At 41.0% G+C, this 16,946-nt stretch overlaps 1 protein-coding gene across 3 annotated transcripts; it reads left to right on the top strand.

Moving 5' to 3' along the window:
- The first annotated feature begins 476 nt into the window (after positions 1–476).
- On the top strand, positions 477–9,065 carry LRATD1 (LRAT domain containing 1). 3 transcript variants are annotated; one of them, XR_012775123.1, is made up of 4 exons: positions 478–602; positions 1,260–2,043; positions 7,972–8,057; positions 8,881–9,065. XR_012775123.1 is itself a non-coding variant. In XM_075497917.1 (3 exons), the coding sequence occupies exons 2-3, from the start codon at positions 1,297–1,299 to the stop codon at positions 3,582–3,584; spliced, it is 816 nt and encodes a 271-aa protein (XP_075354032.1). In that variant the 5' UTR covers positions 478–602; positions 1,260–1,296; the 3' UTR covers positions 3,585–7,965. The 3 variants fall into 3 exon arrangements, 2 of the variants coding, with proteins under 2 accessions (XP_075354033.1, XP_075354032.1); XM_075497917.1 differs by lacking the exons at positions 7,972–8,057; positions 8,881–9,065 and adding an exon at positions 3,516–7,965; XM_075497918.1 differs by lacking the exons at positions 7,972–8,057; positions 8,881–9,065 and having other exon boundaries at positions 477–602; positions 1,260–2,357.
- The last annotated feature ends 7,881 nt before the right edge of the window (positions 9,066–16,946 follow it).

The following is a 16,946-nucleotide window of genomic DNA, read 5'->3' as shown; positions in this document are numbered from 1 at the left end:
GAGCAACTCTTGGACACGCGCAACCCAGCGGAAGCCTGGGCGGGTGTTTTTGATGGACATGACTTGGGGTTTTTTTTCCTTTTTCTTTCTTTTCGGTGCAGCCGTCCCTTGGCAGCGGCACGCCGCGGTGGGCACGCTCTCTAACCCCCCCTTCCTCCTGGGAAGCCCCTCCTCCGCACACCGAGCCGCCGGCGTGCCACAGCCCCGGGGCCGGCCGGGGGGCGCCCGGGGTCGGCGGGGCCCTGCGCGGCGGCGGCGGCAGCGGCGGCAGCAGCAGCGGCGGCAGCGGCGGCGGCGGGGCGCGGCGGGGCCCGGCCGGGCAGTGACGCCGCGGATCGCGGAGCCCCGCTGCCGCTGCCACCGCCGCCACCGGGCGCAGCGCGGCGCGGCCAATGAGCGGGGCCGGGGCGGGCTCGGGAGCGGCGCCGCCGGTACTTAGGCTCGCCGGAGGGGCCGGGCAGCCCACAGCGGAGCGGGGCGGCGCGGGCGGAGGAGCCGGGCGCGCAGCGGGGAGGACGGAGCTCACCTCCTCTGCAGCGCCCATGGGGACAGGACGACTTTAAAGGAGTTTGGGGGGGGGTTCTGGCGCTGGGCGACCACGGGTACGGAGGGGGGCGAGAGGGACCCCGTGGGTGGGGGAGGTGCTGGTCGCCTGCTCTTTGCCTGTTCCTTGCGGGGTCCCGGCCGGGCTGCGGGGATCGGGCAGGCAGGGGTGCCAGCTCCGAGGCCGTGCGCTCCTCCGGCCGCCTTCCCGCACGCAGCGCTGCCCGGCGCGGTTCGGCTCGGCTGCGCGGAGGCGGAGGGAAGGGCTCGGGACCTTCCGGGCCAGCCCCTCCCCGCGCCCCGAGAGCCTTCTCCCCTTGCAGAGGGGGGAGCGGCGGCGCCCGGGGCAACTCCGTGCCTCCGCGCAGAGCTGGCAGGCGGCGGGGAGCCGCCTTCTCCCGCGGCGGTGGGAGCCGGGCGCTCCGGGACCGCGGGGCTCGGGCAGCCCCGCATGGCGCGGCCCGGCGAGCGCCGGGGAGACGGGGCTCTGCTCTCCCCTGTCCCGCACCCCGAGGGCAGGGGGAAGGATCCGCGCTGGGAGTTGCTCCCTTGCACGGAGGGGAGGGAAGGAGTGGGGGAGGGATGGGGGTTTAGGGCGGAATCGCTGAAATCTTTTGTATGTGCCTTGATTTTGTTCTTTCTTTCCTTCCCTCCGTTTGCACTCTCCTTCCCTTCTCTTGTTCTCTCTGTCCCTGCCCACCCCACCCTTCCTTCAGATCCGGCGATTCCTGCCCTCGCCTCGCCCTGTCATTGATGGGAAATCAACTGGATCGCATCACCCACCTGAATTACAGCGAGCTGCCGACCGGGGACCCCTCGGGGATCGAGAAAGACGAGCTGCGCGTCGGGGTGGCTTACTTCTTTTCGGATGAGGAGGAGGACCTGGACGAGCGAGGCCAGCCAGACAAGTACAGCGTGAAGGGTTCCGGCAGCCCTGGCCAGGAGACGCCCACCCACCACCTCCACCACCAGCTGGTGCTGAACGAGACCCAGTTCTCCGCTTTCCGCGGCCAGGAATGCATCTTCTCCAAGGTCAGCAGCGGCCCCCAGGCTGGGGACCTCAGCGTCTACTCGGTGTCAGCCCTGCCTGCCCTCTGCAAGCCGGGGGACCTGCTGGAGCTGCTCTACCTGGGGCCGTCGGAGCACCCGCCGCCGCACTGGGCAGTGTACGTGGGCAGCGGGCAGATCATCCACCTGCACCAGGGCCAGATCCGGCAGGACAGCTTGTACGAGGCGGCCGCGGGCAACGTGGGCCGGGTGGTGAATAGCTGGTACCGCTTTCGCCCGCTGGTGGCTGAGCTGGTGGTGCAAAACGCCTGCGGGCACCTGGGCTTAAAAAGCGACGAGATCTGCTGGACTAACTCCGAGAGCTTCGCCGCCTGGTGCCGCTTCGGGAAAAGGGAGTTCAAAGCCGGGGGGGAGCTGCAGGCTGCTGCCGGCACCCAGCACCAGCAGCAGTACTATCTCAAGATCCACTTGGCGGAGAACAAGGTGCACACGGTGAGGTTCCACAGCCTGGAGGATCTAATACGGGAGAAGCGCAGGATCGATGCCAGTGGCAAACTGAGGGTGATCAAAGACCTGGCTATAGTGGATGGGAAAGAATAGGGAGTAGCAGGGGTACATGGCTGTCTTCCTTCTGCCCTGCCCGGGGAGATCAGCCTGCCACAGAGACAGGAGGCTGCACCCTCTTTCCGTGGGACACGACTGGAAGCAGGATCCATGGCAACATTCCAAAAAACCAGCATTCTTTACACCCATAGCCAGTATTTTGTTTGGCTTTTAATAGCATTAATGCTGAAAGAGCGAGAGAGAGGAAGAAAAGAGGGGGGAGGTGCAGGAAGGCTGTTCTCAGAGTATGCGGACAAAGTCTCTCCTGTCGATCGATGTTGACCATTCTAGCAACATGCCAATAAAATTTCAAATTGAAATTTTTTTAATTTTTATTTCATGGCTTTAATCCATGATAAGTTTTAAACATCTGGGGCCATGGATGTGGATCTAGCTAAATGAGTTTCTAGCTAATATTTGCCTTGCAGCCAACCAAAAGCATCAGTCATAGTTTGCTAACTGGGAGGGGAAGGGAGGTTGGGGGGGGGGAGGGTAAATGCCTGTTTGTTTTGTTTCTCAACAGTGTTGCTTCAGCCTGTAGCTGCAACCCAAATTTTGTCCCAGCCAACTCTGGCAAGATATTAACAGGGGAAAATGCTTTCACATTTCTGGTTGAAATCTATCACGTTTAAAATATTTGTCTTCTTTCCTTTCTGTTTGCAGCTCTCTGCTAAATGTCATCATAATGCACAAGCTCTTTTCACCTCTCCTTCTCCCACCCTCCCTGCCTTTTTTTTTTCTTTTGGAAAAAAGTTGGTGAGCAGCTGCTTTCCTGAAAGTAATTAATTGGTTAAAGGAAGTGGTGTATTTTGGAGAACAGTACACTCAGTGTTGCTCCTCAGAGATCCAGCCTCTAGGATCTCATGCTTGAGCTGTGGATTTGTATCGCTGTAGTGATTCTCACTGCACCACTGCTTCAATACCTCTTCATGCACAGGTCAACAGAATCCTGTAAGAAACAAATAGGTTTAAATTCTGCGTGTTGCCTCTTTGAAACAGCAATTTATTCTATATTTACAATTCCACTTAAAGAAAAAAGATGTAATGTGGCCAAGATCATCTTGCATTTCAAATTCCAAGCAACTAAAAGTCCTGTTCAGTCTAAGTTTAGAAATCCACAGCTGCATTTAAAAGATGCCTTTTAATGTGATGTGAGCAATACGTTGTCTGTATTTCAGATCCTATTCACTCATTGCTTAATTCCAAGTTTTGAAGTGAAAGATCAGAGTATTAACTACATATTAAAAAAAATCTAAACAAATTAAGTATACTGGGGCATTTCTAGAGCTGTCTATTCTTTTTTATTATTATTATGAGCTGCATACAACTTGTAATAAGCATTTTGTCTTTGCATGTTTCAGTACTGGAAAGAAAATGCATTTGTTTTCATCCCCTCTTCCCACATCTGTCAGATGGCAGAACAGAAGTAATACCCCTCTTCTGTATATACAATACACTCCACCCCCTATCAATGTACTGTGTCCTGGCTCCTTTTTGTATTAAACAATGTCATAAGCAACCTTGTTGCAACAGTAATTTCATTTCTACAAAGCGTTTGCCTCCCATAGCTGAAGCTGTGAGGGTGGAGTGTACTTCATTATAATAAGTGTCAGCATAAGTATCTTTAAAAAAAAAAAAAAAATAAAACAAAAACCCCCAAAACTGCACCCCTTCAGTGAAGGTCATCTAACTGGCTTTGTGTTTGCTGATACTCTTGGCAAAGTTATATGGTAATAGGCAGTGTTACTTTTATCCCCTCTCCTAAAGTACCTTGGTTAGTACAGTACAGGGTAAAGATGTGAAAAATGTGAATTGTCATTACTGTCAAATTACTGCTGAAGTAGCCTCAAATCACAACATACCTTTTAAGAAATGTGTAATATTTTAGCTTTTTATTGGGAGTAGTTGCTGTCTGATAATGATAGCTTTTTCCATAACGGGAACAGAGTCCTCTAGTATTTGTGTATCTTAATTATTATACTGCATTAGATCTCCCAAATTGATTTCCCTATATCACTTGGTGGGAGCACTGAGGGACTGCAGAAAGGCACTGGCTTTACACCCAAGGCACTTACAAAAAATTAAAACTTAAGTGGTAGGAGAAGGAAGGGTAGGCAAAAGTAATTTATTTTAATTTCCCGCATAAAAATTACACGTTAGAGAACTGAGGTTGGAAGAGGCAGCGCAAATTACATGAGGAGGGAGTAAATAACAGAATGTTTATGAAGACAGGAAGAATGAAGTAGAGTCACATTTTTATTTTTGATTTCTGGAATGCTTTTTCTTCAAACTGCTCTTAGGTGCATAATATAAGATTAGAGAGAGGATCCGTGCAAGAACAGCATTGCGTGTCCTCACTAGTGAGAATTTAAAACATACTGGCTTTGAACTTTTCACTGTGCTTTCCAAATACTCCATCACTCTATCTAAACAGCCATTTTAACTCTGGGTTTTTTTGTAATGATTTACTAACTTGGTTCATAAACATGACAATTTTCCTTGTTTTACCTAGCTAGATGTGGAGTGGTATTTTGTAGTACATAAAGGAAGTGATAGGAACTAGCCTACGCTTATTTATTCAAGCTCTGCCAGAAGTCTTTGGCATCGCTCCAAATTCGTACAGGTAAAGGTAACAACAAAATTAAGGCCTTAGTCCTTTGCATAAGGTCTGAAGAAATTGTGTTGGAAATATTCACAGATGATATTAACCTAGGATTTAGTATTGCCATGACTATGTTCAAGTAGCAGTCTGTTACTAACAACAAAGATACCCATACAGGTACTTCTGGTTTTTTCTTTCGCTAGATTTCAGTCCAGAGTTACTGACAGCAATCTGGTCCTGATTCATAGTCCGCTGCAGTTAATCGAAAGGCTCTCACTGACTTCAGTGAGCTTTGGATCAGGTTTTATTGTTTAGGAGGTGATTAAAATTTGTGGACCTTGAGAAGAAGTGAGATTTAAGATGGCATTTCAGAGACCAGAAGGGCCACCTTTCTGAGATGGGAGACAGTGGAAACAGGCAATAATATGAAAATAAGGGAAGAAAACAGACTAGTTCTGAAACAAGCAGTGTTAATCTGAGATGGCAGTAGGGAAATGGTGAAAAAGACCGAGTGAAAAGTGGATATAAAAAGTTGTTCAGTGCCTTGAAACAAGAAATGGAAGGCAGGGGAGCAGTCAGCTGCGAGAAGGGCAGTGACTGACAGCTAAAAAATGTAATTGATTATACTCATCTTTCAGGATCAGTGACCTGCCTGAGTTAACATTTCCATTTCCAGCAGTAAAGATATTGACAAATTATATTATATCTGTGGAATCTGTTTACATTCTTCAGTCTAGCTACCTAGGGTAAATATTTAGATCTCATTCATTGCTCTTGAAATACTGATTTGTAATATAACTGCAATGTTAGGATACTTTGCACGACTTTCTTTTGTGTCACGTTTCAAGCTTTCTGTTAGCTATTTGGGTAGCAGTTTTATAGAATCTCTTTTGCTTGGATATGATTTTCTTTGTCTTTTCAAAATGCAATCTTTTGAATTGCTTTGAGGCTAACATTTTATTAAAAATTCAATTCATTTCCTCTTGAAACATAGAAAGCCTTTGTGAAATGTTTTACTGCCATGACCAAAATGTTTACTGGTTATTGGCTGTGCATATAGGTAGAGGACTGTAAGGACGGGTAGCAAAATAGGTTTTGTGACTGTCAAATTTTGTCTCCATCTCCATCTTATGTTTTCATTTGTTAGGATTTTTTTCCCCTCTCAAGTCATTTTGGTAGTATAAAATGAAAAAAAACCCAGACCCTCGTAGTGTATTTTTTAGGGCAATATGCTATTGATTCATATGTGGATTTCAGATTGAAAGCAGGGCATAACAAGATACGTCCTTCAGGGTGTGACAAGAAATGGCCTTCGGTCTGTGCTAGAGTGTGCACAGTCTTAATTATCCTGCCTCATTTCATTTTAGTGTCTTTCATATTCAGGTAAGTGATGTGCAAAAATCTGTCAGAGTTTATAGACCTGTTTATGCAATGTGTTGAACATCTGTAACTCCAGCATTGGCTGGAGTTGAGAGAACGCTGGATCTCACTTGAGACGCAGCATCTTGTGGGATCAGGTACCCCAGCCCTCCCGGTTCCCAACCCTCTGTCTGCAGCTACAGAGGAAGTAGTGGGCTGAGATAGCTACTGCTAGTTTTGAGATTTAGCTATTTTCTGTGAAAGATTTCTCCTAGAGTAGCTAACAGTGTTCTGTCCATAATTATACCTGGCTGTGACTAAAAAGTTGTATGTTGCTGCTTATGCTGTGCAAACAGCGTGTTTTCTGCTTTATAACCCAGGAGAAAGATGAAAGTCCTGGTCCCAAAGAATTAATCCAGAAATATGTAAGGAGGTATGATTGGGCTACCATGCTGAGGGCAGTTTCACTGCAGAATTAGGGTCTAAAGGATAATAATATATGACTAGAGTGTGATCAAGTGCTGCTGTTAGTTCATGAGTGTCAGTGTTTCCATGGCAAGTCTGGAATTTATTTGCTTACTTTATTATTATGAAATACTTCTCTGTACTTTGAGTTGAAATTTGACATGTAAAACTGCCCTACGTTCATGGGTCCTCTGACACAATGTTAGTTTAATCTGTCAGATTTTTTTTACAGTTTTATTGTAAAGAAAATTAATGACTGCTGGGATCAGATACTTTACTGAACTGCTTGTAAATCAAAAAGAGGGTAGTGTAGATGTTAGGTTGGAAAAAGGCAATGAACTAAGAATCTTCTGTTACTTGGCGTATCAGAGATTTACTCCAGATTATACAGATATAATCTATACAGATATAAACTACCAGTGCTGTATTTTTTTTAAAGTGGTTGTGGCACTCTGCATTATCTCTTTTGCAAAATAGTGTTATCTTCTGTAAATAATACAAAATCCTTGTGAAGTTCTATTTTTTTGTATATTGAAATGCCACCATGTCATTGAAATTAAGTTACTTTAACCATATTTACCTTTAAGAAATAAACTAGAATTTGTCAAATAGGATTTACAGTTGAGCAGCTAGTAATATGCACTTTCATTTCTTAATTTTAAATAATTTTGCATCAACCACAAATGTATTCAGGTGGATGTGTCTAGAGGAATCATAGAACTTCCATTAGCAGAGGCCATTCAGATTCAGGTTATGCTTTTATATGGTGACTCTTTTTCTCTCTTTTTTTTTTTTTTTCCCATATTTTTATTTTGGGGCTTTGGGGCATTTCTGATTCTGCAGATGATTCATGTATGTAAAACTGCTTGCCTCTTCAAGTGTTTGCAGGATCAGGATCTTTAAAATAAAAGTTCTATCCCCTTCATGTGGCATTTACTTTGGGCTAAAATCAAGAAGTAGGACTAGCCAGGATCAAGACCTCAGCATCAACCTCCTATAGAATTCAATGGAAGGCTCGTGTGTGGTCTACCAGAAGGGCCTTAATTGCATATTCTTACTTGTACATATAGTAATCATCTATGCAAATTGGCATTTTCCTAGGTAAAGTGGGTTAATGCTTTTCAAACATCCCTTTGACTTTTTCTTGTGTGGCTGTGCAGGTATATGTTTTGGGCACAAATAGAAAACTGGAGTTCAGTTTATGGGCTTGAGCCTCTGAAGTGCTGTAGAGCCAACATCTCCAGCTATTTTGACAGGAACTCAGGTGGAATTTGGAACCAATGTGGGTACAACAGAAAAGGGTGGGAGAGTTTGCAGTTAAACTTTAGGCTGTTCAAAGAAGATGTTCAGAGCTAAGCTTGAAATTCTATTCTTTCTTTCTCTTCTCCAAGGTGCATGAGGGTGAGTAACCGTGCACCCCTCATATATAAAACCATTCACACTTTGGAGATCCATGCTACTGCCTAGGCAAAATAGGGTGAGTAAAATATGTGGTGTCTCATCGGCCTTAAGTAGCAAATAATTTTTCACAGTTTAAACACTATTTGGATACAGAGTGGCATTGGCAATCTATTTTGAAAAGTCATATTTTTAAGCTCATAAACTAAGCAGCATAACGCTTATAAATGGGAGACCTCAATAATCTTTCTTGGTAATTCCTATACAGTAGAGGTAAGAGCTTGTTCCCAGTTTGTGTAAATAAAAGAGTAACCCTGATTCAAGAAAATTATCATGGGGTAGAATTTGCAAATAAATGAAACAATTGAACCCCAGATTTAGTTCTGACATGACACTATCACTGCTGCAGGTAAATAAACGGTAAATATCTAACAGCATGAGTAAATACAAAGTGCTGCATTGTGACACTTCTTCACAGCAGAGTACTTTATGCCACAGAAGGAATATTCCTCATATGTTATTCAACATGAGTAAACATATCACAATCTGGTCTTAAAACAGATCTTTTTTTCCATATGTTCCTATTGTTTCCATATGCCCTTTCAGTCAGCTGAAAGCAATATAAAAACTGAGTCTGAAAAATATACTAATTGTTTGTAAATATTTAAGCAGAAATTTATATGCATATTGATATATAACTAATAGATATGCTTGTATATAATCTACATATGCATACCGTGTGTGTATATATTATGCATACGCACACACAAGAAGTCTTGACTATTTTGTTAGCATTGGTAATAAATGGCAGTCATTTCAGTATGTATATTATCTGTGCAACAGATGGATACCCAAGACTTCATTGACAGGATTTTAACACTATTTAAATATTTGTTCTTTAGGGTATGCCATGGTCTTCTGACATCAAGAGAAGTGAGTTAAATATGTGGGGTTTGGCATATTGCTACTTACTGGAGGAAAAATATCAAGGAGCACTACACTTTGCAATAATAAAGTACCCTTTTAGAATGAACTATGCTGCTACTGACTTGTATATTTATAAATAAAAGAATGCTCCAGTGAAGTATCCATCCATCTTTCTCTTTGGCATATTTTAATGGATAGTGCCACAAAGGTTTTTTCATAATTTGAATGTTTTTCCCCTCACTGTAATATTTTGGAAGCATAACACTGAAATTAGCTGTGTTCTGTTGTTCAGACATGCTCAACTATTGTATAGTTGTTCCTAAGTAAAGAGGTGGCTGGCATTGATATTTCTTGACTTTTCTCATCTTACCTTTCTTTGAACTGATATGTTTATTTCAAAAGCTAAAGGGTGGGACTTTGAAAAGTACTTACTATTGACTTGACTCTCTCCCCACTGAACTCATTGGTGAACTTTGGTGAAAGTTATTTGGGCCACAGTTAGGCTGACACTGACTGCTTTTAGAAATCTTACCTAATGGATGCAGGGTGAAAATCAGCTCTGTCAAGACCTGCGAGTGCTTCATGTGGACTGGATTGCTGAGAGTTATACTTCTGCATCCTTGACAGATGAAATTTAATTTCAAGAACTAGAATAGCTCAGTTATTCCACATCCTCACCCATGAAGTTTTTGTCTCACCTGATAAAAGATTACAGATCTTTTTACTTATCCAAAAATCTTCCTCCTTATCAAACCACCTCTAAGTGATATAAGGCCCTTTTCCATGAAAAAGCCCATCACTAGAAATCACTGTTACAGAGACTGTCAGAACTGAATCCTTGCCCAGAGAATATTGTCACTTCCAGAGGTTGCGGAAGAAAAAGAATTCACTCACCTACCCTGCTAAAGTTTTTTAATAAAATAATTTTATTGAAATAAATAAATAAATAAATATATTGCTACTGAAAGTAGATCCAGTATAACAAACCATGGACCACCATAACATTGCTGGTAATTAAAACATCTGATTGAGCATCAGCAACAGTTACTTTTAAGAAACTTAGATGGCGTGTTCAGCTAAAACTTCATTGAACAGAGGTACTTTAGATGAATGCAAGGACCTGTTAATGTTTATCATAGAACTATATGATACAGCTCTGTTTATTTGCTAATATGGCACAGCCCTACTTTAGCTTTAAATTCAAACCTCGTTACATGGCACGTCTGCCTACCTGGTCTGCGCTTTCTGGATTAGTATTTCCAGCCTGTGCTGACTTTATACCATTGATTCTTCTGTTAGGTGTAATCAAAGGTCATTAATATTGAAAAGTTCACTTTAATTGACCCATCGACTCATTTTAATTATGGCAATATAAAAGAGTGTCAAGTGCTAGACCCCTACACAAAGGGTCAGTTAATATGCAGATTCATCCTGGCAGTAATATTGCCTGGGTCCCATTAGCTCTAGCTAAGGACTGTAAAAGAGTTTCCTACTTCTTTATCTCTCTTTCAAGTTGAAGGAATAAGGGAAAAAAGATTGGCAGGAGAAAAAGGTTCTAAAAAAAGTCATGCTCAGCAGAAATCTTGGGCTGTTCTTTTATATTTATGCTTTGTATACAGATAAACTCAGAAACATGCAGATAAAACTTTCACTGTGTTAGGAGCACCAATTATAGAAATGATACCCTTTAAATTTTGGCATGCGAGAAGCTTGCATACATATGCTAAATAAAGAGGATAATCTTTTGCTTTTCCATTTCACAGCATGCTAGCAACTTTTCTTAATCCATAGGAACCCAAAGTTGAGTTCACTGTCTGCTGATAATGTACCCCAAGAGCAATAGAAATGTCAAATGATTGTATACTGCAAGTGATATCAGTACTGAAAACCTATCTTCAATTTCATTCTCCTGAAATCCTTAATCTCATACATACCTTTGAGCTTTTAATGACTTTCCTAAGAATAAAGTCCTAAGATAGCGTGAATGGAAATAAAGCAGGAACATAAAATGTCAGGGGACGAATTTGTTTCATGTTCAGCTATCGACTGTCTTATATTTCTTATTTCCTTGAAACAGGAATAAGATTTGTATCGATATTTAGGGAGCAGTTCGGTTTGCAAGATCCATAGACCTTTTTACAAAATTCAGGTGTGCTTTACTGAAACAAACAATGCTAAGGAGAAGAAAAATGTACCACTCTGAGTTTAATAGAATTGTCATATTGGCAGGAAAACTCAAGTCATACTCTTTAACCATTCCAAATCTTATATGAACTAGTTTCAGCCTGAATAGCTCAAAAACATGAAACACTCAGTTTTCTGTTAGTTTTGTTCATAATGGTCAGTGTTTTTCAAATACGACTAGTCATTTGTGGTGCCTCATCTTTTCAGTACTTCACTGAAGACCTCCCAAACAGGTTATTTTTTTCCAAACAATGTCAAACTTCTGCCACCTGAAAATGAAGCCCCCAAGCAGACTCTAGTCAGAAACTGAACATTGAAGACAGCTTAAGTGGAGCTTGGAAAATATTACTCACATATTTTAAAAAGCTTTCATAGCTGTAAATCTTACAAAACATAGAATTCAATATGGTATCCTACTAAACATTAAATATATTAGGATTTTTAAACATACAGGTTAGCACTAGTGTATTACATGTAAAAAAGGTAGCTGCTAAGCAGTTTATCTTAAAAATGAACCCACTATATCTTGAATGCAAGATATAGAGGTTGAAAAGGTATTCCTTAAATCTGATTTATGACCTGATCTACCTCTTCTTGGTGCGGTTTCCATTATCATTCAAATAAACGTGTCTATGTACATGGATGCTTGTGGGATCTCTGTTATTACTTTTGTTTGTGGTGAGGCACTGGAACAGGTTGCCCAGAGAAGTTGTGGATGCCCTATCCCTGGCAGCGTTCCAGGCCAGGTTGGATGGGGCTTTGAGCAACCTGGTCTAGTGGAAGGTGTCCCTGCCCATGGCAGGGGGGTTGGAACTAGATAATCTTTAAGGGCCCGATTCTGTGATTCTATTTGTGTGTGACAGTGGCTCTGTGTGATCACAGATAACCTCTACAAGGGTACTGGCATCTCTATTATCTGTACGTTGAGGGTGATCATTAACCGTTAGCCAGGAAGAAGGCATTATAAAAATCAATGCAACTTTGGTCAGAGGAAAAATAAACTGGGGTGATAGTAGTGGGAATGATCCTTCTGCAAACGGCATTTCATCCAGTGTATGAGTGGGGGAAATGCATAACTGAATTATGCAAATGCAACAGGGAGTGGAGATTTAAAAAATCAATTCTAGGACTTACCAGACATACAAAATAGTGCATTGGAGATGGCACAGTGGAGCACATAATGGACCTCCCACTAGGGCCTGTAGTATTATATGAGCCTGACAAACAGTTGCCAATGAAATGTTGTTTAGAAATGTCCTTGCAATTCCCATGATGTCAGTGTCATCAGGGAATGTAACTATAAAATGTGCAATAAAACCAATCAGCCCAGCTTCTTATCTCTTTTGGTTAGCTAAGAAGCATCACAATTACTCTGAGACCTTGGCAAAATGCAGCCTTGTGTTACATAAAGATCTGATTCATCTGATTTCAATTATCAATATAAACTTAGGCTTTTTCAGTACTTAATAGGAATGGGGTGTCCAAGCTACATCATTCTCTGAAGATGCCTATATCTCCATTGGCTATAGGAATTGTCTAGAGTAGCAATGCTCTTAATTTACGTACTGTAGTTAAGTGGGACAAAAACAGACTGAAAGGCTCTGATTTCCTCCCCCTCTATTTTTTTCATCTAAAAGTTGTACATATAGTCTAAATTACTCATCTAAGCAGTAGAAAGAGAGCCATGCTTTCAGAGGACAATTCATCCTGTCTCAACAAACATGTAATAAAATCACACACTTCAAGTGCCTTTCTCTCTCCCTGCTTAGTGCTTACACAACTAGGGTTAACCTACTGCTGGAGTAGCTACAAAGATGAGATTAACTGAGAAAAAAATGTCCTGAAATTGCATGCTTTCTTCTCTCCCAAGAAGAGCTCCACTGCTTTGTCAAAGCTCAGACTAATAAAACTTGGTTTACTGAGTTGGAGAATGCTGTGTGATCCCAAAACAATGACAGTCTTAGGTAGACTGTAGGTAATTGGTAAACCCTAATATTTAACAAATAGGCAATTACACAGAAATTGTCATAACTGTAAACAAAGTATTAGTCAAAAAAAAGGTAAAAAAAAATTTTTTAAAAGGTCTCCTGAATAATTTGCCCAATTCTAACCACACATAGAGGAAAACCTGCTGCCCTCTAGTAAGTTTACAGAACTCAGTCAATTATTTTAAGGATTTCCCAGGAACTGATTGCCAGAGCATCTGGACATCTTACAATAAATTAAAAACAAATATTAATTACACAACTATCCATTCGGATGGCTCAATGCACTTTAGCTGCCTTTTATTTGTCTCACAAAGGACCAACATACTGACATGTTAGTTAATTGAATGCTTGATTGAACAAGTAAACCTTACACTACACTACAGCCTGCCAAATTTAAATTCTGGTGGCCTGCCAGAGGAATAGATTTCCAGTGTGAGAACCCACCACTGATATCTTAGAAAATGTTAATCTGATGGCTCATTTTAGGAGATCTGCAACTGATTTTAACTTTTATGAGGGGAAATAGTGTGAGAGGTGTTCTAATGTAAAGCTGATTTCCATACCACTCAGTTTTAAATATTGTTAATGACATCTTCAAGTTTGTCTGAACAAAAATAAATTATCAGCACATCTTTATAAATTCATGTTTTATGAGAGTTATAGCAGATTCTGTTAAAAAAAGAACAGATACATCCTGTATTTGCTGAAAATTCTCAGGTGATTTTTGATGTTAGTCTTACCATAATTTTAGGTAGCATACCTGCAGACAGGCAGAAAAAACATGGATAACTAATATAGATTACATTTAAAAGGATGCTTTGTGTTAGTGAGAAAAATAAGTATTATTAAATTATGAATCCTTATACAGTAATAGATCCTCTAGGATATCAGCTGGGTAACCGTACCAGTAAAAGTTTTAACATTTATTATGCTCTGTATTTCTATGGATGAGAGGATGTCTTGTCAGCCAGAGATATATTCACGTGTCTTCATCAAAACTCATTTAGTTAGTGTTAGTGATGGTCAGTACAGCAGCAAGACAGCAGACTGCATTTCAGGAGAATGAAGTTTAAGAAGTGAATGTAACCATTTGTGATTGAGTTAATGTATTTTCAGATTAAAGGCTCAGCTTAGCTTTTATTCAAAACAATGGGAAAAAAAGTTGAAAGTGATGCAAGAGATTGTAACAGAGCTCTGAGAAATCTCAAAATAAATTCTAAAGTTGAGGCTCTGAGGTTAAGCTAATGTAGGCTGAAGAAAGCTGAAGTTAAGACAGAGCTAAAGGCAGGCAGAAGACCCAAGTTTGATACCCTTAAAAGCACTGTAATTTCTCAAGTGGTTAATTGCTGTATTTTGTTCTTATGTCCAAGGACTTCTCCATTAACCAGATTCTAGTTTAGTCTTTTGCAAGCAGAGGAGGGAGTTTGCTCTTCTGTAGCATATAGTGTAGTACACTTTCTAACACCATCTCCAAAGTTTTATTGAACAGAATTTGTGCAATTCCCACAGTCTCCTCTGCTTTATTCCTGTGACATGTGGATATTGGAACATAGTCTGTGGCTTATGAGGGTATGGTGGCAAACGGAGTAGATGCTTTGTGAAATCTATTTATGTATAGCAGAAAGACTTGCGCTTTTTTTGAGGATTGGACATGGTTATTCAAGTGATTCCATTCTTATGGTCTAAAATCAGTTCACTAAGCTGGGGACTTGTCATTGAAAAGTGTTATAAGAAGCCCATCTTTCAGGGTTTGAAACTGTCAGTTTCTATTAGAGGGAACATTGAATTCATTTCCCCATTTGTGTCTAGTACTTTTGAACTAATTGCCTTCCTGTCTTCATACTTCAAAGTTAGGGTTGCTGTTGCTTTTCTTCAAAGGAAAGAGAATCTTATATGTTTTGATGGTAATGCCATTTCATATTCCATCAATGCAAATCTCTTTGACAAGACTGGTGACCTGCGGGTGAGTGCTCGATTCAGACAGCAGGTGGTAGACCATTTGTCCCCCTTGTCATGTTCCTAGATCAGCACATTCCACTCACAGAAGTGGAGATAAAGGCCACAAACTTTCAAAGACTTAGTCTCACTTTCTAAAATCACAGAAACACTTAGTCACATCTCTTCGGCTTTTCTAAAACAGAAAAGCTGTTATTTCCCAGGTACCTTGCTCTTGGTCTGACAGTTCCTTATAATGCTTGCAGTCCTGCCTTTTCCCACAGTCAGGCAGCTTTGGAATCCAGTGGAATGCAATGAGAACTGTTTTCTGCTACAACTTGATATGTGCATTGTTGACCCAGGCCTGAATGGTTACAGAAGTAATCTTGATGTGGACAGTAATTCCTGTCCTCTTTTGTCCATGAGCATTCCATCTTACGTCACCTATCCAGTCACCTCTGGCCTAATTCTGGAGTGATGGAAGATATCCCTAACGCAAAGTTTGTGTCACTGTGCAGGAAATCACAGAAAATTCAGAGGTGTTGAAAAAAAAAGGAATTATTTTCTTGCATTCACTCTTAAAGCATCATCATGGCAGGCAAAAGTCCTGTATTCCTGGACCTATTCCAAGTGCTGTTCAATACATATAAATAAGCAGCAATTGAATAAAATACATGAACGTCATCTGGAGCCATGATCAGATCAGAACCCAAGACTGCCTGTAGAAGCTGAAAGAGTTCAAGCCAAAGTCCATCAAAGTCAATAGACACCCTTTCATCCATTTTAAAGGTTTTTGAATGAGAGCCAGACTTGCTTCTGAAGCTCTCTCTAGACTTAATTTGTCCATGGCTATAGTCTGTCTGTAGCTGCCATGGCACAGAATATGAAAGAAACTACTTAAAATGAGGAAGACATTGAAGTGCTAATGTTGCACAATTCTCTAGTATCAAAGGTGAATTTATGTAATAAAAAAATCTAGCTACCTTTCTGCAGATTCTCTTCTTGACCTGTTGATTTTCCAGTACTGAATTTTAGGTCCTAGCTGACAAATTTTACAATGCAAGACAATGACAGGAAGCACTTCTATATCCTTATTTTACTGCTCATCTATACTTTTTCAACCTGTGATGGTATAAGCTCTGATTGATCAGACTCCATAAGTCACTTTATCAAATGCCATCAAATAATGACATTTCCTGTCTAGAAAGACAGATTAATAAAGGATACCCAGATTAAAAAGTGAGATGCAGAAATCTTAAATGCTCCCCCCTTAAATGCACTTGAATGTGAAATTCAAGTGTGAATTTCACACTTGACTGAAAATTATCTAATGAAAATAGCTGCCTGAGAAATTCCAGCACCACTCTGTGGTCCATGCTTAAGTCATTCCTCATGAAGCATAAAAAGTGGATCAGAGATAAAGCAGGGAATGAAACTGAAATATTGTTTACAGTAATATAATTGGCACCAGGCCTTTATTCTAAGACTTGACCTTTACTCATTTTTTTTCATTACTGGAAGAATTTACAAATACATTTAAATAATTCCATCTTGAAATAAAAAGTGATAATATCTATCCTTGGAAAGATGTAATAGTTAACATTTGTTTTATTAAATTGAACTAGTTATTCATTCATTCACTCGTTATGAATGTATTTTAGAATAAGTTTTGAAAATGCAAATGAGAATTCAAACATTTCTGAAATCCTCATCACTGTGATGAAAACGCTTTTTTAGTTGTAAGGAGTAGATATAATTAGTTTTATTTCCTGCTTGCATTTGAGGATTAGAACATTTGAATAGAGAACCAAAATAAATCTTTTTTCTCCTACTTTCAGATATCACACTAAACTTCTGCTGATCAAATAATTCTTTTTTCATAATGTCTTCTGAAAATATGATCATCTCTAGAGCTGGACAAATAATGGTTTTGG

The sequence above is a fragment of the Mycteria americana genome, chromosome 3 (assembly GCF_035582795.1).
Source record: "Mycteria americana isolate JAX WOST 10 ecotype Jacksonville Zoo and Gardens chromosome 3, USCA_MyAme_1.0, whole genome shotgun sequence".
NCBI classification, from domain to species: Eukaryota; Metazoa; Chordata; class Aves; order Ciconiiformes; family Ciconiidae; genus Mycteria; species Mycteria americana.
The sequence above is the reverse complement of the archived record's forward strand: the minus strand, read 5'-3'. Positions and strand labels throughout refer to the sequence as shown.